This window comes from Pelecanus crispus, chromosome 2 (assembly GCF_030463565.1).
Source record: "Pelecanus crispus isolate bPelCri1 chromosome 2, bPelCri1.pri, whole genome shotgun sequence".
In the NCBI taxonomy this organism is placed as follows: domain Eukaryota; kingdom Metazoa; phylum Chordata; class Aves; order Pelecaniformes; family Pelecanidae; genus Pelecanus; species Pelecanus crispus.
The window spans coordinates 720,832-744,798 of record NC_134644.1 but is presented as its reverse complement, the minus strand read 5'-3'; the positions used below and the strand labels follow the sequence as shown (position 1 = coordinate 744,798).

Here is a 23,967-nt window from a genome sequence, read left to right as displayed (position 1 = left end):
ATGCCCTGAGCCGGGAGAGGGGAGGGATGGAGGGAGGGTGGGAGAGATGAGCGGAGGAGGAAGAGGAGGAGGAGGAGGGCTGGAGGGATGGATGGAGGGAGGGAGGGGAGGGAGAGGAAGCCGTCGGCAGCCCCTCACTCTCCCATGTGCGTCCTCAGGTGGTACTTGAGGGACTGCTTGTAGCGGAAGCACTTGGTGCACTCGGTGCAGGGGTAGGGCCGCTCGCCGGTGTGCGCCCGCTGGTGCTCCAGGAGGTGATGCTTCTGGGTGAAGTTCTTGCCGCACTCGGTGCAGTGGTAGGGCCGCTCGCCCGTGTGGATGCGCTGGTGCTCCAGGAGATGGTGCTTGCGAATGAAACCCTTCCCGCAGACGGCGCAGGCGTGCGGGCGCTCCCGGGTGTGGATGCGGTAATGGTTGGTGAGCTTGGACTTCTCGCTGAAGGTCTTCTCGCACTGGCTGCACTGGTAGGGCCGCTCGCCGGTGTGAGTCCGCTGGTGCCGCAGGAGGTGGGAGGGCCGGGTGAAGTTCTTCCCGCACTGGGGGCAGAGGAAAGCCATCTCGCTCTTGCCGGCGTGGATCCTCTGGTGCATGATGAGGCTGATCTGCAGGCGGAAGCTCCTCCGGCACTCGCCGCAGGTGAAGGGCCGCTCCCCGACGTGGGTGATCTGGTGTTTGCTGAGGCTCGACTTGTGGCTGAAGCTGCTCTCGCACTCGGAGCACTTGTAGGGCTTCCCCGGGGGCGGGGGCCGCGGCTGGGGCTTGAGACCGTGCTCGGGGCGCCGGGGGACCCCCACGCCCCGGCGCGTGTGGCTGCGCTGGTGCAGCAGGAACTGCTGCTTGTTGCGGAAGCTGAGGTCGCAGTCGTGGCACTCGTAGGGCCCTTCCTTGAGGTGGTTGCGCTGGTGGATCATGAAGTTGATCTTCAGCATGAAGCTCTTCCCGCACTCGGGGCAGATGTAGGGTCTCTCCCTCGTCCGGTTCCGCTGCTGGGCGATGGCCGGCTTCATCTCCCCGGAGTCCCTCTCGCAGGCGGGGGGCTTCCCCACCCGGGCGGTCGCCAGGCTCCTGGGCTGCGTTTTGGAGCTGCACTGCGCCTCGCAGCCCAGCCCGGCCTCGTGGCTGGGGAACGCCGGCGGCTCGGTCCTGCCCGAGAACATGGCGCATGGCTCCAGGGTGTCGGGGTCGTCCTCCTCCTCCTCCTCCGTCTTGATCACGATCCCGTCCTCTGCGGGGAAAAACCACAACAGCATTAGGGTCATCCAGTGGGACGGGGTGGCCTTTTACACACCTAGCGACTGCTACAGAAACATCTGCGTGGGCTTCTCCAGCTGTTTGCAACTGTCTGCTTTGCCCGACCGCCCGGGACGCGAGCTGGCTCCAGCCCGGAGCCCGGAGCCCTGGCACGGGGCACGTCCTCTCGCGGCGGCAAGGTGAGCCTGCGTGCACCCCCCGCGACAGGGAGGACAGACAAACCGCCTCCTGGACAGACTCCTTTGGATGCTGCGGTGAGACCTGCCTGCCAAAGGGTTTTGCAGTTTCGCGACGCTGCGAGACGGAAGGGATAACAGCACCATTGGTTTGCGAGGAGCGATTTCAGAGCAGCTCCATCTGCTGCCGTTTTGCTGGGCTACAACAACGCTCCCCACGCGCGGCATGGCACTGCTCGACGGAATCACAGCGCCGGGCTGCCGGGCTCCAGCTCCCGAGACGTGCCCATCCCAGGCCTGTCCCCTTTCTTCGGCCTCGCTGCGATGGGGTGCGGGGAGAGACCCCCTCCCTTTCCCAGAGGCAAACAGCGGTGGGATGGACGGACGTGTGTCAGGCTCCCCCCTTGCGTCACCGACGCCGGCGGTGACCTGGTGTTTTTGTTTGGCGAGACCGGCCCTATCGGGGACGCGTGCAGCCAGTGCGCCCCGAGGAAAGGCCCACGGTGGATCCCTCGCACGTCACCCCGCGTTGGACTTTGAGCCAGGCCTATGTACTTTTCCAGGAAGAGCAGCCACACTTTCCCAAGAAGAGGCAGCCGACGGGCACAGGACAGACGTATCAAAGCCGCAAGCCTCTCCCCTCCGACGGAGGGGTCAGTGGGGAAAACCCGCATCCCCAGGTGCTCCTTCCCACCTGCTTGCAGCAAGGAGCTTCTCCTATGCAGACCCAGGGGCTATCACCGCTCAAGTGCTGGCCACCGGCACCTGCAGCCCGGTCAGAGCGTTGCTGCAGCTCCTGCTCAGCCCCACCAGCCGGGGCCCCGCACATCGGCCGAGGCGCTGGCTCTTGGATGAGGATCGGCTCCAACCCCTGCTGGTGGCTTAACTGGTTTCCTTTAGAAAACCATGAGAAGACCACAGGATCCACAAGACGGAGTTGAGGAGGACCTCAGTAGCCCAACTCTATCTTTCTCGGTTTGCGTTACACCATCGCAAAGCCGTCAGAAGGCAGGGAACCCACCGTTCCCGACAGCCCATCTCCATGCTTTCCCATCTCTCGCCCTCGAAGCACGTCTGTAGAACCTGGACTGTATCTGCCGCCCAGCTGGTGGACCTCTACACGTGAAGCACCCGGTGCCATCGCCTCATCTCTCCACTAACCTCACCGCACCCTTCCCTCCCAGCAGCCCATGTGCCACGGACCTCCGGCCACCCTTGTCCCCGTCCTCCGGACCTGCCCCGAGCAACCCCCATGCTGGTCGACGTGCAGGACCCCGCACGTTCCTCCTGCACAGTCTGGGGTGTACGTGCCCGAGCGGCTTACACCATTCCTCCACATGACTAACACCCGGGCGGGAGTCCTCGACCGACCTCCTGCCCTCCGCAATGGTGGGATTCTGGCAGTGGGGGCTCACTGGGGCTCTTATAAAACACTGCTTGGGACACAGCTTCCCGTGGTCTCCGTGTGTAACAAGGGCTTTTCCCACCCGTGGAGGACTGAGCCACCGCTCGCTCCGCTCTGGAGCAGGTCAGGTGCCCTCAGAGACCACGCTCTGATGTCCACCACGTGTGTGCTGCCTCCTCCTCCCGGCCCGAGGTCTCACCGCAGCTGCTCTTGAGGTTGCTGCAGCCAGAAACTTTACTTCTGGTGCTGGTTTTGGGGGGATTTAACCCTTCTCTTTCATCCAACCCTTTCCCCACCTTTGCCTGACCCACCACAGCCCCTCCTGGGTCTCCAGCCCCCGCGATGTGCCACGTGCCGCAGAGCTGCGTGCTGACCACCTCACCTGTGCAGCTCCCATGGTGAACGATGACTCTCTGGATCTCGTTGAAGTCAGCGACGTATTCGGACGAGTCACCCAGGCTGGTTCCTGGGAGGTCCCTCGGAGGGGAGACGGAGCCGTAGGGGCTCTCGCAGGCTGCCTCCTCATCCGGACTCTGGAAGCTCCCCTCCGACTGCCCCGACATCCCGTGCAGCTCGGGGTTTTCAGGGCTGTCCTCAGGAAGGAGCTCCTCCGTTTTGATCACAACCCTTATACCAGCTGCAGCAAAGAGAGATTCCCACCCACCATCATTCCTGGGAGCCAGGACGAAGAAACCGCTCGCAACAATCCCCACCGGCTCCCCCCGGGCCGGCTCTGGCCGCTGATCCTGCAGAGGGGTTTTGTTTGCTCGGTCACTTCTGCTCTCCCTTCAGCCCCTGCCCTTCCACCACCCCTTCCACGCTCCTGCCTCTCGCCCGGGATCCTCCACAGGCACAGGGGCCTCCCTCTGCCCGGCCTGGGGGCTCAGCGCCTGCCGCTCAGCACCCCTCTGCCACCCCACACCCCTTGGTCGCAGTGCTGGGCCGGCAGCTCCCTGCGGGCAGCAGATAATTTTTCTCTTCCCGTTGGCCTTGATTTTAACTTCAAGATCCTCATGACCAAGAGCACGGACGGGGGGGGCGGAGCAACCCCACGTCCGCAGCCCGGGGCCAGCAACCAGCAGCGGAGCTGACACCATCTCTTCTAGGACACCTCCTTATTTCCCTATCAGCCCCCCCTTATCTCAGAGCGGGAGTCACGCCGGGACTCGGGGTCCCCGCTGCCCTTCTCCCAGCCCAGCCCTGCCCTTGGAGAAACCCCTCAGCACCCCGGGTGCCTGCACGCAGGATGGGAGCAGGCTTTCCTGCCCCGGGGGGATGCTCCAAGGATAAACCCAGGCACCATCCACACAGCCAGAGAGGGTGGAGAGGATTTTTTGGGAAGGCTACGGCTCCCTCGAGTGGATGGGTTTTCCCAATGGGACCCGATTCTCCCTTCTTGCCGGGCACGCCGGCTCCCTGAGGACCTGGTCTGGTTGCAGATGTTCCCCTTGCTGATGGCTTCTAGTGCCCAACTCTCCGGGTTCTGCTTGCCGTGGTTTATATGTTGGGCCGTACCTGGACTTCAAATCTCTCACCAGCCAAACCTTTCCCAATCCTCCCGATAACCTCCTCGGGCACGGCTCTCAGCAACACTTGCTTTAGCCTCGGGGTGAGCAGCTCCTCTGAATGCAACCTACGGCTCCCCTCGCGCTAAGCTGCCGTCTCACCTGCGGTGGCATCGGTAATGATCTCGCTCTCCTCCAAGTCCTGCTCATTCCCGACCCGCGATTCCTCTCCTTGCTCGGTCTGAGACAAAACACCAGGTTTGGAAATTGCATAGTCTGTTGAGAGACAGAGGGACGGAGGGAGGGATTACTGCACAGGGAATCCTAATATCGGCTTCCACCTCTCCCCAGTGCCCCAGGGGACATGTGAGGACGCTCAGGAACATCCACCAAAGGGGCTGCAGGCAGAAAAGCCTGGTGCTGCAGGCAGGCCGGGCTCCCTGGACGGGCAGGAGAGATTCACGGAGGCAGGAGCTGAGGTGCCACACAGAGAGGAACTACCTTCGAGAAGAAACCCAACCTGTGCATTTTTCTGGCAGGGTTTTAGAACTTCTCAGGCAAATTCCTGGCTTTCCTGAAGCCAAAAGCATTTCACCTCTGGCCCCAGCAGAGCCAGAATTCCTCCGGCAGCTTCAGTAGGAAATGCCCCAAAGGAGCGTAGCTAAGACCGTATCAGACAACTTTTCACTCTGCAAAAGTTGCCTCTAAAGGGATGCATGGGCTGGTAACCGCTGCTGACCCAGAAGATGAAGGGAAGTCCTTCCAACAGACACGGGGAAGGTGCCGCTTTTTCACTGAGTAACCCTGGCTGGAAGGAGCCTCAGGAGGTCTCCAGCCCACGAAACCATGGGTGGCCCCCACCCAGCCGGGACAGCCCCGCGCCCCGAGCTGGGAACAAACCCGGACATTGCTGGAGGGATGCCCTTACCCAGACTAGAAACGTCCTCCCGCGTTTTTAAGTCTCCATTTAAAATGGGACATTTGGGTCTCCAGGGGATCTCTGAGGAGGACGCGGAAGATGCCCAAGCCTGCGGGCAGCCAGCAGCCCCAGAGAACCTGCCCTTCACCAGGGCGAGGACACCCCGTATTTACCCAGGGAGATCAGCGACTCGTAGTTGCCCTTCATCACGTTCTTGTAGAGCTCCTTCTGCCACTCCTCCAGCTTCTCCCATTCCTTGTTGTTGAAATAGACGGACACGTCGTCAAACGTCACCGGCACCTGCAACCACAAACAGCACGGGCTCAAGCGGCTGCCTCGCTCCCCAGGAGCCCAGCACGTTATCTCCGGCCGCTGGCAGCGGCAGCTTGCTCCCGCTCGGACGTGGCTTGGCTTCAGCTGCTTCACGGCCATCAACGAGTTGGTTCTTATATTTAAAACAACTCCTGGACAACGTATTTCTATGAGATTAAAGGTTCTCAGCCAAATGGCCGGTTCCTGGTGATGAACCCAGAGCAAATGACACCGACCTCCTCCTCTCGGTCCCCGCACCGGCAGAGACAACTCTGCAGAGGAGACGGGGCTTGCGCCCGCCTGGAGACAAAGTAAAGGAGATAAAAATCGGGCACTAGGGCTGGACCTCATCTCTATTGATGAGCTGACGTAAAACCCCAGATTCAATTACCCCAGAACTCGAGGGAAAACTCTACCCGGGCCTGAAGGGCTCCCAGTTTTCATTAGCTATTGTGTGCAAACGGGCCGGGAGCAGACCACAGCTTTCAAGCTTGTTTGCCGAGCAATAATTTTGAAGGATAAATTCAGGATGCGTGAGCCAGGCTGCGTTCGGCTTCTGCTCCCCGACCGTGCTAACGGGGTGTCAGGGTACGAACCCCCCGCGCCTCCAGACCCCCTCCGCTCTCTCCGGCGAAGCGGCGACATTTGCTTTGCCGTGTCTCCCACGGTCCCATCTGCAAATTTTCTTTTAGCGAGAGGGTCGTGAAATGGAAGTAGGAACTTAATGTCGATGGTTGGCTCCTTCCGATGCTCGGCTAAGCCCAAGTGTGAGCGCAGGGAGCTCATCTGCATTTCCCTGGATCCCAGAGGTTTCCCCCTTCCCCGCAGCAGCAGCTCCCGCTTGCTCCTTCCCTGGCCCAGGAGACCTCCACCGCAGCGCCAAGGTGGTAAAAGAAATGGTGGGTAAAAAAAAAAAAACCCAAAGAACCACCAAATCGGCAGGGTTTCTCTCAAACGGTGGTTCAAAAAACACCAAGAGTCAATCGCTCCCAGGCTGCACAGCGTGATGAAGCAGAACTGAAACCTCCAGCCTGAGTTTGGAGGGATGTTCCCCTCGGGTCCATCTCCCACCGCAGGCGGGTCCCAGCGGGGCAGACGCTGGGAAGCTGCGAGGGGCAGCTCCGCTCTCTCCAGGTCCCGACGGCGAGCGACTCGCCTGCGCCAGGCCTGTCCCCGCTCACCCACCGCGTCTCGCCCCTCGTCCCGCCCTCCCAGGAGCGTTTTGGGAGCGTTTCGGGGACAGACCCGGGCTCCCGCACCCCAGGATACCGTTACCTTGGGGACTTCCCCCTTCCTGCCGGGGGGCAGCCGGAGGATCCAGAAGTTCCTGTTCTTCAGCAGGTTCTCCATGTTCTCCAGGCGCCGCTGGAGCAGCCCGTACTCCTGGATGAGGGTGCCCAGCGCCGCGCACTTGCTCTCCAGCTGGTTCCCCAGCTCCGCCGCCGTCTTCTCGCAGTCGATCAGCTTCTTCTCCGCCATCCCCGTCCGTCCCTCCAGGTCGAGCAGGCGGGTGGAGTGGGAATCCACCTTCCTCTCCACCGCCTGCACGGCCGCCACCACCGTCAGGGACAGCTCGGCCGTCTGCGTCTCCCGCTCCGAGGTGCGCTCGGGGCCGGCCGGCGGCCGGAGGGGCGAGGGGCAGCGCGGCTGCAGCACCGGCTCCGGCGCCTGCGGGCAGAGGGGGGCGGGGGTCACCGTGGGGGTGTGTGTGGGGGGGGACACCCCCCCCCCAGAGCGACGGGGACCCCCGGGGCGGGGGGCGACGGGGCCACCGCACAGCCCAGCGCTCCCCGGGGCGGCAGGGCCGTCCCCGTGTCCCCGCAGGGCGCTGACCCCGCTAAGCCGCTTACGGTCCCACGGGACGGGCAGGACCCGCCGTGGGGAGGGGGGGGGCGGGGGGGGCACCCCGACAGCACGGGGAGGGGACACTGAGGAGCGGGGCGGGGGACAGGCGACAGCCGAGCCCCGTTGCCATGGGCACGGGGACACCCCGGGGGTGCTGTCAGGGCAGGGGTGCCCCGTCGCCATGGGGACCGGGCGGTGACACGGGGGGGCGGGGGGCTGTCACCGGGGGGGCGGCGGGTCCGTCCCGGGGGCGGGGGGGGGGGCGCAGGGCCCGGCCGCCGGGCCGGGGGCGGGGAGGGGGGGGCAGCGGGACGGGCAGGCCCGGCCCCCGACGGCAGCTCGGGCGCCGCCGGCCGCCGAGGCCCGGCTCGGGCGCGCCGCCCCCCCGGGGCCGCCCGCGCCGCCGCCGGCCCTGCCCGTCCCTGCCCGTCCCCCCGGGGGGGCGGCCGCGGCCCGGCGCGCTGACAGCCCCCGCCGCCCTCCCGCCCCGCCGCGGTCCCGACGGCGCGGCCCGCCCCGACGTGCGGCCCGCGGGCACCGGGCGAGCGGCGCCGGGCCGGGCCGCGACCCGCGGGGCGGGCGGGGCGCCCTTACCTGAGCGGGAGCCCCCTCGGCCATGGCCCTTTGTTCCCTGCCCGGGGCCCCGGGGGCCGCGGCCGGGAGGATCCAGCGCCCGCTCGCTCCTTCACCTCCGCCCGCCGCCGGGCATCGGGCTGGGCCCGGGGCGGCGCGGCGCGGCGGGGCGGCGGCGGCGGGGCGGGGGCGCGGCGGGGCGGCGCGGCGGGGCGGGGCGCGGCCGGACCCGAGCCCGGCCGGGGGAGGGAAGGGGAAGGCCGGGGCGGGGGGGGGGGGGGGGCGGCGGCGGCGAGAGACCGAGCACGGCTCCGGGTCCCGGCTCCGCCGCTCCGCGCTGGGCGCTCCGGCCCCGCCGCTGCCCCGCCGAGCCGGCAGGGGGCGGGCGGGCCGCCGCCGCCGCGCGCGGGCCGCGCCGGGGGCCGCGCCGGGCGGGGCGGAGCGGGGTGGCCGGCGCCGCCGCAGCGCCCCCTGCCGCACCGACGGCATCACCGCGCCGCCGCCGCCGCCGCGCACCGTCGAGGGCCCCCCCCCCGCCCCCCCCGCCCCCCCCCCAGCCCGCAGCGCCCGGCCCGGCCCCGCCGCCGGCCCCCCCCGGCGGGGAGAGGAGCGGGGGCGGCCCTGGGGGGGGCGGGATCGGGCCCGTGGGGCCCCCGCGCCGGGCGGGGCTGCGGGGGGACCGGGGGGACCGGGGGGGGGTGAGTGAACGGGGGAGGGGCTGGGGGCACTGGGGGCGAACTGGGAGGAACTGGGGGGGGATTGGGGGGCAGTGGGGAGAGACTGGAGAGGACTGGGGGGAACTGGGGAGGATTGGGGGGGACTGGGAGGAACTGGGAGGAACTGGGGGGGGATGAAGGGCAGTGGGGAGAGACTGGAGAGGACTGGGGGGAACTGGGGGGGACTGGGGGTCACTGGTGGGAACTGGAGAGGACTGGGGGAACTGGGGAGAGACTGGAGAGGACTGGGGGGAACTGGGGAGGACTGGGGGGCACTGGGGGGGGACTGGAGAGGACCGGGGGAACTGGGGAGGGATTGCGGGGCACTGGAGAGAGACTGGAGAGGACTGGGGGGAACTGGGGAGGACTGGGGGGCACTGGGGGGGGACTGGAGAGGACCGGGGGAACTGGAGAGAGACTGGAGAGGACTGGGAGGAACTGGGGAGGGATTGGGGGGCACTGGGGGGGGACTGGAGAGGACCGGGGGAACTGGAGTGAGACTGGAGAGGACTGGGGGGAACTGGGAGGAACTGGGGAGGGACTGGGGGGCACTGGGGGGGAACTGGAGAGGACTGGGGGAACTGGAGAGAGACTGGAGAGGACTGGGGGGAACTGGGGAGGGATTGGGGGGCACTGGGGAGAGACTGGAGAGGACTGGGGGAACTGGGGAGGGATTGGGGGGCACTGGGGAGAGACTGGAGAGGACTGGGGGGAACTGGGGAGGATTGGGGGGGACTGGGGGGAACTGGGAGGAACTGGGGGGGGATGAAGGGCAGTGGGGAGAGACTGGAGAGGACTGGGGGGAACTGGGGGGGACTGGGGGTCACTGGTGGGAACTGGAGAGGACTGGGGGAACTGGGGAGAGACTGGAGAGGACTGGGGGGAACTGGGGAGGGATTGGGGGGCACTGGAGAGAGACTGGAGAGGACTGGGGGGAACTGGGGAGGGATTGCGGGGCACTGGAGAGAGACTGGAGAGGACTGGGGGGAACTGGGGAGGACTGGGGGGCACTGGGGGGGGACTGGAGAGGACCGGGGGAACTGGAGAGAGACTGGAGAGGACTGGGAGGAACTGGGGAGGGATTGGGGGGCACTGGGGGGGGACTGGAGAGGACCGGGGGAACTGGAGTGAGACTGGAGAGGACTGGGGGGAACTGGGAGGAACTGGGGAGGGACTGGGGGGCACTGGGGGGGAACTGGAGAGGACTGGGGGAACTGGAGAGAGACTGGAGAGGACTGGGGGGAACTGGGGAGGGATTGGGGGGCACTGGGGAGAGACTGGAGAGGACTGGGGGAACTGGGGAGGGATTGGGGGGCACTGGGGAGAGACTGGAGAGGACTGGGGGGAACTGGGGAGGATTGGGGGGGACTGGGGGGAACTGGGAGGAACTGGGGGGGGATGAAGGGCGGTGGGGAGAGACTGGAGAGGACTGGGGGGAACTGGGAGGGACTGGGGGTCACTGGTGGGAACTGGAGAGGACTGGGGGAACTGGAGAGAGACTGGAGAGGACTGGGGGGGGCTGGGGGGCACTGGGGGGGACTGCAGAGGACCGGAGGAACTGGAGAGGACTGGGGGGAACTGGGGAGGGATTGGGGGGCACTGGAGAGAGACTGGAGAGGACTGGGGAGAACTGAGGAGGACTGGGGGGCACTGGGGGGGGACTGGAGAGGACCGGGGGAACTGGAGAGAGACTGGAGAGGACTGGGGAGAACTGGGAGGAACTGGGGAGGGACTGGGGGGGGACTGGAGAGGACCGGGGGAACTGGAGAGAGACTGGAGAGGACTGGGAGGAACTGGGGAGGGATTGGGGGGCACTGGGGGGGGACTGGAGAGGACCGGGGGAACTGGAGAGAGACTGGAGAGGACTGGGGAGGAACTGGGGAGGAATTGGGGGGCACTGGGGAGAGACTGGAGAGGACTGGGGGAACTGGGGAGGGATTGGGGGGCACTGCGGAGGGGCTTGGGTTGACTGGAGGGGCTGAGGGAACTGGGGAGGACTGGGGGGAACTGGGGAGAGATTGGGGGGAACTGGAGAGAGACTGGGGTGACTGGAGGGGCTAGGGGAACTGGGGAAGGACTGGGGCAACTGGGTAGAGACGGGGTGACTGGAGAGGGACTGGGGGCAACTGGGGAGAGGGGCTGGGGAGGACTGGGAGGAACTGGAGGGAGACTGGAGGGTACTGGGGAGGGGCTGGGGGCGACTGGATTAGGGACTGGGGTGACTGTAGGGGTTGGGGGAACTGGGGAGGGACTGGGGCAACTGGGTAGAGACTGGGGGTGACCGGAGAGGGACTGGGGGGAACTGGAGAGGGACTGTGGGAACTGGGGAGGGACTGGGGGCAACTGGGGAGGACTGGGAGGAACTGGGGAGGACTGGGAGGAACTGGAGAGAGACTGGGGGTTACTGGAGAGGGACTATGGTGACTGGAGGGGCCGGGGAGGACTGGGGGCGACTGGGGAGGGGCTGGTGGCGACTGGATTAGGGACTGGGGTGGCTGGAGGGGCCGGGGAGGACTGGGGGCGACTGGGGAGGGGCTGGTGGCGACTGGATTAGGGACTGGGGTGGCTGGAGGGGCTGGGGGGCCTGGAGAAGGACTGGGGAGGGGCTGAGGAAACTGGAGGGGGGGGGTGAAGGGGAACTGGGAAGGCCCTGGGGGAACTGGGGCGCTGGGGGGGGGGCGGGGGTAACGCAGGGCACCGGGGGGACTGGGCTGACGGGGGGGGTGAGGGGGAGGCGCGAGAGACCGGAGGGAGCTGGGCAGGAACTGGGGGGAGACCGGTGCGGCACGGGGGGGCCGGGGGGCGGCGCGGGGACCCGGGGGGGGGTCCCTGGGGAGGCCCCGGGGGGCAGCGGGGGCGGCTGCCCCGGCCCGGCCCGCCCCGTCGGGCGCCGCCATGGCCGGGGGCGTGGCTGGCGCGGGCGCCCCCTGGCGGCCCCACCCCGAGACCGCCCCCCCCGTCGCCCGGCGGCCTCGCGCCCCGCGGGCCTCTGAAATGGCGGCCGGAGGGCGGCGTCGCCATGGAAACCGAGCGGCACCCCCACACACCACACCCCCCCCGCGGCTCCCGCCGGACCCCCCGGCACGGCACGGCCGCTCCTGTCCCATCCCGTCCCGTCCCACCCTGTCCAGCCCACCACATCCTGTCCCATCCCGTCTGTCTCATCCAGCTCCATCCTGTCCCATCCCATCCCATCCTGCCCTGTCCTGTCCTGTCTCCGTTCCATGCCATCCTGTCCCATCCCATCCATCCTATCCCCTTGTGCCCTATCCCCATCCCATCCACCCTGTCCTGTCCTGTCTCCGTTCCATGCCATCCTGCCCCATCCCATCCATCCTATCCCCTTGTGCCCTATCCCCATCCCATCCACCCTGTCCTGTCCCATCCCATCCATCCTACCCCATTGTGCCCTGTCCCATCCCCATCCCCTCCCACCCCATCCATCCCACCCTGTCCCATCCCATCCCATCCTGTCCTGTCCCATTACATCCCATCCCATCCTACCCCACTGCACCCTGTTCCATCCCCATCCCCTCCCACCCCATCCATCCCACACTGTCCCATTCCATCCCGCCCTGTCCCATTCCATCCCGCCCTGTCCCATTCCATCCCACACTGTCCCATTCCATCCCACCCTGTCCCATCCCATCCCACACTGTCCCATTCCATCCCACCCTGTCCCATCCCATCCCAGCCACCCTGTCCTGTCCCATCCCATCCTACCCCACTGCACCCTGTTCCATCCCCTCCCACCCCATCCATCCTGCCCTGTGCCACCCCATCGCCCCTGTCCCATCCCCATCCCATCCACCCTGTCCTGTCCCATCCCATCCTGTCCCCATTCCATCCCATCCATCCTACTCCCTTGTGCCCTGTTCCATCCCCATCCCATTCCATCCCATCCATCCTGCCCTGTCCTATCCATCCTGTCCCATCCTGTCCCATCCCATTCCATCCCATCCATCCTGCCCTGTCCTATCCATCCTGTCCCATCCCATTCCATCCATCCCATCCATCCTGCCCTGTCCTATCCATCCTGTCCCGTCCCATCCCATCCCTTCCTGCCTGCCCTGTCCCGTCCCGTCCCGTCCCGTCCCGTCCCATCCCATCCCATCCCATCCATTCTGCCCTGTCCTATCCATCCTGTCCCATCCCGTCCCATCCCTTCCAGCCTGCCCTGTCCCATCCCATCCCACCACCCCTGTCCCATTCCACCCTGTCCCACCCCATCACATCCCATCCGCCCTGTCCCGTCCCACCCTGTCCCATCCCATCCTGTCCCATCCCATCCCATCCTGTCCCCTCCCGCCCCGGTGCAGCCGCGCACCCGCACACAGCCCCGGCAGGGCCCCGTGCATGGCAGCAGCCCCCGGGCACACGACCTCGCTCCCGGTCCCGACTTCGGGGACCCCCGGGCACAGGGTGACAATGGGGGGAAGTCAGTGACACGGAACACAGGGAAAGGCAGGAAACCCTTTGGATTGCGGAAAAAGGGAGGGGATGAGGGGGACAGGATGAGGCCGCATCCCGTCACTGCCACGATAGCGGAATGGGGGGCACGGGCTGCCCACCGGCACCCATGCTTTGGGGGGGGTACAACACCCATCCCCACCTACACAGAGGAGCGATGGCAGGTGGGGACCCCAACCAGGGACCCCCTGTCCGGGCTGTCCCAGGGAGCCCCATCCCGGCCGGGGGTGACACCCGCCGGGACACCGGGAGCAGCCCTGGGGATGGGACAGGGGGGCCACTGCCCCGGGGCTCGTACAGCGCAACTGGGGAGACTGGGACCCAGCAGCAGGCACTGGGCAGGGGGAGTGCCTGAGCCCGGCTGCTGGAGGCACCCGCGCTGTACATATGGAAAGATATAAATGTATATTAATCCCGTATATTTATTTCCCACTAGTGGATCCGCATTGTGATCAGCCAGAGAGGGATCAGGACGCGGCTGCTGGTGCTGTGTCCGTGAGAGCGCTGTGCATCCGTGACCTGTGCTGCCAGCCATGAATATATGAGTATACACACACACAGACAGCGCACGCATACACCATAAAAGCACAAAATGTGGGTATTTATGGTGTCCCCATGTGCTTGTACCCGGAGCCGGGCTCAGCCTCGCTGCTGGCAGCCGCCCTGCGCTTGGGCTGCCGGATCCGGCACGACGCTTTTTCCCCTGCCGCCAGCCGTCCCACGCACTCACCCCTTTCCCCTCCTCCTCTCCCTCCCCGCCACCCCCAGCATCTCCATCCCCACACGGAGCAGCCCCATCCCTGCTCGCTCCAGAGAGCGGGATTGGGCTGGGGTCGCTCGCTCCGGCTCTGCGGGCACCCGGCATGGTTTGGGATGGCTGAGGAGCCCGGGCACCCTCCGGTCTCAGCCCGGCAGTGAAGCCGGGGACTTGTTGGGCCACGAGTGCCACGTCCCTGCGCCAGCTCTGACCCACAGACAGGCCCCACGGGCTGCCCTGTCCACGTCCCGCGTTTGGTCCCAAGCCAGGACAACCCCTCGGGCCTCGGCAGAGCTCCGGGGGCTGTGCCCCGGTGAGGCCAGGCTGCACCGCGGGCAGGGCTGGGAGAGGGGACCGTGCCCCCGTGCTGGGCTCCGGCAGGGAAGAGCCTTGGGGAGTCCCCCCCAGCACCCCGTGTGTGGCACTGCCTGGGCACCCCGGCACGGCCGGCAGCTCCTTGCAGAGGGGAGCGGAAGCCGGGCGGCTGCCCTGCACCCGCGCCAGGATGGGAACGGGGAAAAACAGGAGCTTCCACCAGCCAGGGTTTGGGATCCAGCTGCTGCAGCCGCGGCCACCACCCTGCAGGAGCAGGTCACGGCACGGGGGGAAGGTGGAAGAGGGGACGTAGGGCAGCGAGGTCTGGGTGCAGCCCAGGACGCTGGTGCCAGGCGAGCAGGACCCAGCCTCCGGGCAGGGGGGCCTGCGGCTGCGCCAGTCTCCCCTCCGCAAACACCCCAGGAGAGAGGGGACCCCCCCGGCACGCCCCACGGTGAGATGAGGGGCGAAGGGGTGCAGCCCAACCGGGCACAGCGCTGGGGGACGCGCTGCTGGGGAAGGGCAGGACCCTCCTGGGACACCGCAGGGCACCCATGTCCCCAGGGCCACGCGGCTCAGCGCCGACGCCGCGCTCCCCGGGACGCACGAGGGCCTGGCGCAGCGAGACAAAACGGCGCCCTGCCCCGCGGGGCCAGGCCTGGCAGGAAGAGTTTATTGGCAGCCCCGGTACAAAGAGCTTGGGTACGTGCGAGTGAGGAAGAAGCGGCGATGCAAATCCAGCGCGGCTCGGCGGCTCCGATGGGCAGCAGGCACGAGCGAGCCCGGCCCCGCGTGCCAAGGTCCCTCCAGCTCCGTGGGGATGCCATGGGGGGCCAGGTCACACCGTTTGGCGAAAGACGAACCCGCAGCGCTGGCGGCTGGACCCTCAGCAGAGCACGCCGGGGCTCTTCTCGCCCACCGCGGTAGGCCACAGTCAGTGCCGGAGGGCCAGTCCACGACATCCTAGCTCCGAGGTGCAGGGCAGCGCTGCGGCCGCACACACCGGCGCTTCTCCCGGCACGGGACTGTCCCGGCTCTACGCCGCAGCAGAGCCCGGCTGTGACCGGCGACTCCTCGGCCGCTGCCGCAGTCCTATTCGCGCGTGGCGCAGGCCAGCTCCCGGAGCGGCGACGTTATTCCCCCATAAAACCAAAGTCTGCTTCCAGCCATAGCGGCAGCAGAGAAAAAGCTTAAAAACATGAACCCCGAATGCCGGACACCAACCACAGCAGCCCCAGCGCTGCGCCGAGCAGCGTTTGCCAGATCTGGCTCCCTGGATGCTCAGCGTGGACAGTAACAGACTTGAGCAGAGCCCGCTCGGCTTGCACGGTTCCCCAGTTCTGCAAGTTACCTGGAAAACGCTAATAAAGAGCAGCCGGGTGCCGGGCAAGGGTGCTGCAGGCGTCGCCACAGGAGAGGGGCGAGCAAGGACGAAACACAGAGGCCAGCGAGGGGACCGGGGCTGCGATCACTCACCCGACACGGGCTTCAGAATGGAAACACTGTATTGACAGACTTTACAAAAGTTATTACAAAACACGATCACGAACCAGCAGCTGACGATAACACAGCGGAAGAGACACCACGTACAGCCACCTCAGGAACAACACCAATTAGCTCCGAGAACTCAACCAATATTTACACAGACATCTGAAAAACTCCGGTCAGTTATCTCATACATTTAAGAGTTTTAGATCAACTGTGAAATATAGTGCCACACATTTCCTTGTAGTAGTATAATAACAATAATAATAATAATAATAATAATTAATAATAATAATAATAATAATATACTACTTCTAGATTAACTAAAAACCAAACAGCTCTTTACAGGGGTTAGGAGAAGTTGCTTTCACTCATCTGACTTACCTGAGTGTGAGACCAAACCCAGTTAAAAAATAAGAATAAAATTGCCTTCATTGACAGGAGTTCGTGTGACGGACCAGCGGCTCCGTTCCCTTGGGCCAGAGGGAAACTACAGCCCGACTGGTGCCGGTAACATCCTTCAAAAGAACAGAGACGTGTCCTCCTCGGGCGAGTTACCCGACCGCGCCTCCACACGCTGCCCTTCCCGACTCCTCCAGCTCCAATGTCCTCAGCCCCTTCTCCTGCCCGTCCTTTCCTCCTGCACCTACTTCTTCTCACCTTGCTCTTTGCCGCTCTCTCCTCTCGGCTTTTTTTGCCTTCGACAAATCCTGCGCCGTGCCCCTAACCACGTCTCTGCCTCGCCTCTCTTCCCTTCATCCCAGCCCTGGCCTCGCAGCGCGGGGCTGCCGTTTGAGGTGCGGCAACGCAACGGGAGCGGGCGGCCAGTTGCCTGGGAATGGCACCTTCCTTCCCTCCCTCCCTCGCGCTTCCAGCCTTGCGGTGAAACGAGTGGAAAAAAGAAAGCGAAAGCTCGTCACTCCTGAATATGCACAAAGATAGGTGGGGAAACACCTGCTAAATACGGACCCCAGAGAATCGCTCGGGATTATTCTCTACAGGCAAAATCCAAACTTGCGTAGGGGACAACTAGTACAAGGCCTACGCCGCTATGGAAGTCCCACATAACCCCGCGGGGTCGAAGAGGTGCCTAGGCCGTCCGATCAGAGTTTTTAAGAGGAATTCCTTTGATGCTTCAACAAAGCGGGCTTTGTAGCATGACCACATGGATTAGCTGCGATACAAGTTCACCTCCGCATCATGCTGCACGTCCACCTGCTAGACCGTTATCGTAACCGCGAGCCCTTCTGCCCCGGCCGCCCACCGCAAGCGCTACTGCTTAGTTTCTTTTTTCACGCAGAAATGGCCGGTTTGAGTTGCCGACTCCAGGTTGTGCTGCGAATCCTCCATGGGCCGGGGGTTGCGGGAGTGGATTTTCTGGTGACAATTGAGAGACTCTTTGTAGCGGAAGTGCTTGCCGCAGACGGGACACTGGTAGGGGGTCTCGCCGGTGTGGACCCGCCAGTGCTTGAGCAGGTGGTCCCGCCGGATGAAGCTCTTCCCGCACTCGGTGCACTGGTACGGCCTCTCCCCGGTGTGGATGCGCTGATGGCGGATGGCTTTGGAGAGGTCTCGGAAGTCCTTCCCGCAGTAGGTGCACGTCAGCGGCCCGTCGCCCTTCCCCGTATGGAGCTTCTGGTGCAGGATAAGGCTCACTTCCAGGCTGAAGCTCTCCTTGCACTGGGAGCAGGTGTACGGTCTCTCCACCATGTTGTTCACCTGGTGCCTGACAAAGCCATACTTGAAACCAGAGCTCTTCTCCCCGTCGGGGCGCTTGGACGGTTTGGAGCGGGAGGGCCCTTGGGCTTTCGTAGGGGTTGTTTTGGATTTCTGCCTGAAGCTTTCTCCGTGCTCCAGGGAAGTGCAGGCTTCCTCGCTGGCGTGCGCTTTCTGATGGGTGGCAAAGAGCTGCTTGTCCAGGAAGCTCTCCCCACACTCGCAGCAGATGTACGGCCCCTCTACCGCGGCCGCGTCCTCGGGAGCGTCCTTCTTGGCCAAGTCTCTCCCGCGGCGAGCGGAGCGCCTCAGCCCATTGCCCGTTGCGGTTCTCTGCTGCGGGGTCGATCCGCTACGGCTCTTGCTGCTTGGCTTCATCTCTTCCTCTGGGCTCGAGAAAACCTCTTCCCACTTTCCTGCCAATGAGCTAGGAAGCTCAAGGCTTTCGGGACCTTCCTCATCACACTGCTGTTCATCTGGCAGAGCAGAGACATTCATGTCATTTCTTTGAGTTAACAACTGTCTCGTTATTTAGACCGCAATTCTCTCGGGGCAGAGGTGGTCTCTGCTTTGCACGCTCAGCACAGTACCTGCTACTACGGGGTTGCAACTCCCGTCTGGGAGCTACCTAAGCAGTACTGGAATACAAAGAAAACCAAAGTATTTTGACTGAGAATCACAGAATCACAGAATTGTTTAGGCTGGAAAGGACCTTTAAGATCACCGAGTCCAAGTGTTAACCTCACACTGCCAAGACCACCGCTAAACCATGTCCCTGAGCACCACGTCTACGCGTCTTTTAAATCCCTCCAGGGATGGGGACTCAACCCCTTCCCTGGGCAGCCTGTTCCAATGCCTGACCACCCTTTCTGTGAAGAAATCTCTCCCAATATCCAATCTAAACCTCCCCTAACGCAGCTTGAGCCTGTTTCCTCTCGTCCTATCGCTGGTTCCTTGGGAGAAGAGCCCGACCCCCCTCCCTGCCAGGAGCTGCAGAGCGATCAGGTCTCCCCTCAGCCTCCTCTTCTCCAGGCTGAACACCCCCAGCTCCCTCAGCCGCTCCCCACCAGCCCTGTGCTCCAGACCCTGCCCCAGCTCCGCTGCCCTTCTCTGGACACGCTCCAGCACCCCAATGTCCTCCTTGTGCCGAGGGGCCCAAAACTGGACACAGCATTCCAGGTGCGGCCTCCCCAGTGCCGAGCACAGGGGGACGATCCCTGCCCTGCTCCTGCTGGCCACGCTATCCCTGACACAAGCCAGGATGCTGTTGGCTGCCTTGGCCACCTGGGCACGCTGCTGGCTCATGTTCAGCCGCTGTCGACCAACACCCGCAGGTCCTTTTCGGCCAGGCAGCTTCCAGCCACTCTTCCCCCAGCCTGCAGCGCTGCATGGGGTTGTTGTGCCCCAAGTGCAGGACCCGGCACTTGCCCTTGTTGAACCTCAGACAGCTGGCCTCGGCCCATCGCTCCAGCCTGGCCAGGTCCCTCTGCAGGGCCATCCTACCCTTGAGCAGATCAACAGTCCCACACAATTTGGTGTCATCTGCAAACTTACTGAGGGTGCGCTCGATCCGCTCGTCCAGATCATTGATAAAGACTTCTCGGGAAAGCTCAGACAGTACAATTATGAGATCTCTATATGTAACTAGACAAAGGGAAAAAGCAGGTTCCTCAGCAGGAGGTGAAGCAGAACAGGTCTTTGAGAACATGTGGTTTAGGATAAAGGCAAAAAAAAAAAAAAAAAAAAAGGAGGGAAGGGAAATAAAACCTCTTTTCCTTCTGGGCTTGTACAGTGACTGGGGCCGAAGGATCTCCCATGGTATATGCAGTAACTCAAAGCACCCTGGCAAACGGAGGGTGAAAAGAGCCCAGAGGATCTGGGGATGTGGAGAAGAGGGCTGAAAAACCCACAGGTTTCTGCAGAACGCGAGAAGGTAAAGCTGTGCTGAGCATTTGCGTGCCCAGAGAAGACCACTCGGCACTCCCTGTCACAGGGTCCTTCATCCGCTTGTTACTTTTACATCTACTTTTACATCTAAACGTGCAGCTTGGAACTGGGCCGCTTTGTTTGCATCAGGCTGAAACTCTGGAAGAGCATCAGCCAGAACATTGAGCTGCTTCTGAGAATGAGGCCAGCAAGTGAAAAGCACATCCTAGCAAGGGATGCTTCCCAAAGCGGCTCACGTGTCCCCGTGCTTCCGAGCAGGGACCTGGAGCGACAGGATGGCGACAAGGACGCCCCTTTTGCTGCGTCACAAGAAGCCTCACATTTGGCTGACAGAGAAAGCTGTGAAAAATGTCACTTGACATACTCATGGAAAAGCCTTTTAAGAACTTTGTCGCTAACGCCATCGAAGCTTGCCTGCACTACGCATGCTCCTGCTCATCTCCACTTCAAGGCTGACCAAACGCGCTACCTCGCCGAGCGACGCGGCACCGTACAGGTGATCTGCACGCCCTAGCCAGCCCACAGCTGCTTTTCCACCCTACTGCCCATGTACTGCAGCTTCTTCTGCATGCGTGCCATCCATCTGCCTCCGCTGCCGTTCAGCTCCCGCGCTGACCTTTGAGGCAAGCCTGGCAGAGACCACGGCGAAGGCAGGATCTTGCCCCCGGCAATCCCCAGCAAGCAACAAAAGCCCAAGCCCACCTCTAGCCCCGGCCTCTGCGCAGCGCTCAGCGAAGCTCTGCGCTTCTAACTCACATGTACTAGGGACCTCCATGCTTTCCTCTTCTTCAGAGCCCTCGTGGCTTTCAGCCAGAGTCTCTTCGTATTTACTCCACGAGCTGTCATCGGGACCAGGAAAGGAAAACTCTGTGCACAAGAGAAAGAACGACAGGAGTTCACGCGCACGCTTCCCAGCTGCTTTACAGAGGATTTCAGGAGAGCTGGCCACATCGGGCAAGAGCCAACTAGGAAAGCAAAGTCACCCCTGTAGCCAAGGACAGAGCTGGCAAAACTCAACAGCAGAGGCAAGTGGAAGAGCGCAGGCGGGCAGCGGCAGCCACGGGCCTGCTTTCCACCTCTCCGCTGAGTCTGAGGAACCTTATGGCTCACCGGTGCTGGGGTCTGTAGGGGTGTCTCCTCCCTCAGAGTCGTCCTGATCCTCCGCGTTGGGATCCTCTCCTTGCTCGATCCGCGACAGGAGGTCAGGCTTTGAAATGGCAGCATCTGCACATAAAAAGAGGATCAGAACGTTTCTTCTGCCCTTGCAAGAGAGAGACTCTCAAACCTTCGCCCACCAACCTTCCTTCGCTGCTGGGGATGACGGGTAATGGAAAGAGAGGCTTAAGAAGATGCTCTCACACATCTGCACCGCTCACCTTGTCTGGGCCCTGGGAACATGAGCGGATTGCAGGAGCACACTCTGCTCAGGTGAGGAGCACCTCCCAGCCTGCAGCGTGAGGAGGAGAATAAGAAAATGCATCTGTGCTTACCTCCAGGCTTCCTTTCTTCTCCTCTCTGCTAAGGTCCGCGGATCCATTACAATGGGGACTTCAGCTCAGGGACAGCACCAGAGCTGTCAGCCAGCGGCAGCAGGGGAAGTGCCCTCCCCATACGGATCCCTCCAGCCAGGACCGCTCCATCCTACTCGTCCGAGTCACAGGCTGCTTGCGGATTTTGGTGGGGGAAAGGGGACAATCACAACCTCTCCTAGGGCGGAGAGCGGAAAACTTCATTTCCAAACAAGTGTGAGTCTCTGGGTATTAATTTCCACTGCCGCTCTGGTGGATCCGTTTGCCTTATATGAAAGCCAAACCCCTAAACCTCATTACTCAAAGGAAACCTTCAGATGAAGCACAGATACATTTTTCTAAGCTCCAGGCTCAGATCCACAGATCCCCATCAGTGGAACCGTTACACTCCTGCGCCTCTAGAGTAGGGCGCAGGGTTAGGTTTTTAAACAGCAGAATGGGGGGCTGTATTTATCCTTCACATTTTTCCCCTTGCACGCAGGGACTGCAGAAGATCTCTGTCCAAAAAAAAATAAAGGAAGAAAGAAAAAAAAAAAAAAAGGACAAAAGGCCTGGATCACCCAGAGCGGGATGGCAGGTGAGCCTGCACGCCAGTGGCCTCAGCACAGGGAGGAGACGCCTGTCTACCAGGGCCTGCGTCCGCGCTCCCACCCACGGCAGGCAGACGTCCAGCTGAGGCAAGGTCATTTCTCAGAACACACGTAGGTGCTCATGAAGGCAACATGTCCCCCAGAGGGAATCCCCGCAGCCGGGACTGGAAGGAGCGAGCAGAGCACGTTCGTTTAGCTGTGAACGTGCTGCCCTGAGCTGCTGGAGGGGAAAGCAGAAGGCAGAGCTCGCCTTCGCCTGCTGCTTCTCCCCAGCTCTACCCCCGGCAACGCAGGAGCAGATACCGCAACAGCTTGCAAAAGAATCGTTCCCTGGGATGAGGGGAGACAGAGCACCAAGGCAGGCAAGCCTGGCTCCCCTCCTTCACGAAAGGCTCTGAAGGACCGATCGCCCACCGAAAGGGCTGGAAGGACCCTCAGAGGCAGGGCACCCCTCTGCTGCCCGAAGCGGCGAGCAGGCTGATGCACCCAGCGCAGTGGATCTGTGGATCTTTGCATGACAAAGAAACTCCCCTCTTCCCCGTCTTTACTTGGCTCGAGGGTCCTCTCGCTTCCCCTCCTCCTCACGACCCAGGTGCTCGCTCGGCTCCTACCGGCCACAGAGACCGTCAGGGAGTCGCAGTCACTGCGGCGACGCTCATGACGTCCATCACCACTCAAATGAACTAGTGAGGACTGAACTAATTGCCAGGGCTGCTATCGAAAGCCGGCAGAACGCGTTCCCAGACCAGCACACCATCCACCCTCCCTGATCCCGCCAGGCACAGCGGTGCTTCCATCCGCCAGGCCCTGGGAAAACCTGGTGCAGCAGAAGGCTCAGGGCGAACCCTAGCCCGACTTTACCCATCGAGATGACGGCCTCGTAGTTGCCTTTCATGATATGCCTGTAAAGCTCCTTCTGCCACTCATTCAAGCTCTTCCACTCTTCCTCAGAGAAGTTAAACGAAGCGTCGTTGAACGCCACGGGGACCTGCAATTAGAAGCGTCAGATGTTTTACTTCTTGTCGAAGAAAACAGCCGGGGATGTTTTCTCATTCAAACTCCTCACGCACTGCACAAGACAGTTCCACGCAGCAACGCCCGCTCCTTCCCACGTGCCTCGCTCGTCCCCCGTGCCTGGCTCAGGCAGCTTCACCCCTGAGTTCTCCCTCGTCACCTGCCTGCACCTCGCCCCCTGCTCAGCCCCCTCGCGCTGCGGCCGACGTCTCATGCACATTGTCCGACGCTGACTCTTTTCTCGCTTCGTTTTTGACGCGGTTCTGCCACAATTGCCTCTGAAGAGGAACTGGGCACGTGTTACCAAACCCGGGCAGGCACGCAGGGCCAAGCCACGTGATTCCGCACGGCTCCAGCCAGGCTGAGGAGCCTGCGACCCTGCACAGAGCGGCCGATGCTTTTTGGCAAGGCTCACGCACATAGGACGAGTGGTGTGCAATTAACACAAAGGGACCCGCGCTGGTGCTTCTCGCCGAGCGCTAAAAGAAAGACGCCGCTGCAGGGAAGCTGTGTCCCGCTCAGCACTGCAGCTGCACCGAAACAGGGCTGCGAGCACAGGGTACGAGCGGAACAACCCGGTTTCAAAGGTGGAGCGGAGCAGAGAACCGTTACCTTGGGGACTTCCCCCTTCGCCCCCGGGGGCAGCCGCAGGATCCAGAAGTTCCTGTTCTTCAGCAGGTTCTCCATGTTCTCCAGCCTCTTCTGCAGCTGCCCGTACTCCTGGATGAGGGTGCCCAGCGCCGTCCACTTGCTCTCCAGCTGGTTCCCGAACTCCACCGCCGTCTTCTCGCAGCCGATCAGCTTGGTTTCCGCCATCCTCATCCTCCCCTCCAGGTTCATCAGCTGGGCGGCCTGGGCGTCCACCTTCCTGTCCACGGCCTGGATCTCGGTGACCAGCGTCAGGGAGATCTCGGCGGCCGGCAGCTCGGCCTCGGCGGCGGGGCCCTGCTCGGGGGCGGGCAGGGGCTGCTCCAGGGCCAGCTCCTGGGACTCCATCTCCCACTCCAGGTCCTGCGGGGGCACAAACCGGGCCGTGGGCTTCGCCGACGGAGCGAGGCGGTACCCCGGCCCACGTCCCGGCGGCTGCGGGCTGAGCGGGGCTCCGCGGTGGACGGGACGGGCCCGCACCGGCGCCGCGAGCCCTCGGGCCCGGCGGCCGGGGCCAGGCCGGGGGGGCGGCGGCCGGTGCGTGTGTGGAGGGCGGGGGGAGGCGGCGGCGGCAGCGCTTACCTGAGCGGGGGCCCAGTCGGCCATGGCCCTGCGGGGCGCGGCGGGGGCGGCGGCGGCGGGGGGCGGCGGCGGGGCGGGGCGGGCGGCGGCGGCGGGGGGCCCGGCGCCTCCTCAGCAGCGGCGGGGCAGAGCGGCCATGCCGAGAGCGCGGCGGACGCTGGGAGCGGCGACGGCGGTGGGCCGGCCGCCGCAGCGACACCTAGCGGCGGGCG

At 63.8% G+C, this 23,967-nt stretch overlaps 1 protein-coding gene across 1 annotated transcript; it reads right to left on the bottom strand.

Moving 5' to 3' along the window:
- Positions 1 to 134: 134 nt before the first annotated feature.
- Positions 135 to 23,378, bottom strand: LOC104029882 (uncharacterized). Its single transcript, XM_075706513.1, has 11 exons — positions 23,138 to 23,378; positions 22,373 to 22,499; positions 20,503 to 20,616; positions 20,149 to 20,259; positions 17,006 to 17,921; positions 15,721 to 15,730; positions 6,844 to 7,236; positions 5,430 to 5,556; positions 4,500 to 4,613; positions 3,215 to 3,469; positions 135 to 1,225 (listed from the first exon to the last, which is right to left on the bottom strand). Exons 1-11 carry the CDS (start codon positions 23,363 to 23,365, stop codon positions 135 to 137), a joined length of 3,486 nt encoding a protein of 1,161 aa, XP_075562628.1. The 5' UTR covers positions 23,366 to 23,378.
- Between the last annotated feature and the right edge of the window lie 589 nt (positions 23,379 to 23,967).

What these genes read in the sequence shown, in the direction of transcription:
- LOC104029882 (XM_075706513.1), bottom strand. Translation starts at nt 23,365, where the DNA reads ATGAACCTGGAGGGGAGGATGAGGATGGCGGAAACCAAGCTGATCGGC. An exon ending in CGAAGGGGGAAGTCCCCAAG is followed by an intron (nt 22,500 to 23,137) that starts GTAACGGTTCTC and finishes TTCTAATTGCAG; the next exon opens with GTCCCCGTGGCGTTCAACGA. An exon ending in CGAGGCCGTCATCTCGATGG is followed by an intron (nt 20,617 to 22,372) that starts GTAAAGTCGGGC and finishes TTTTATGTGCAG; the next exon opens with ATGCTGCCATTTCAAAGCCT.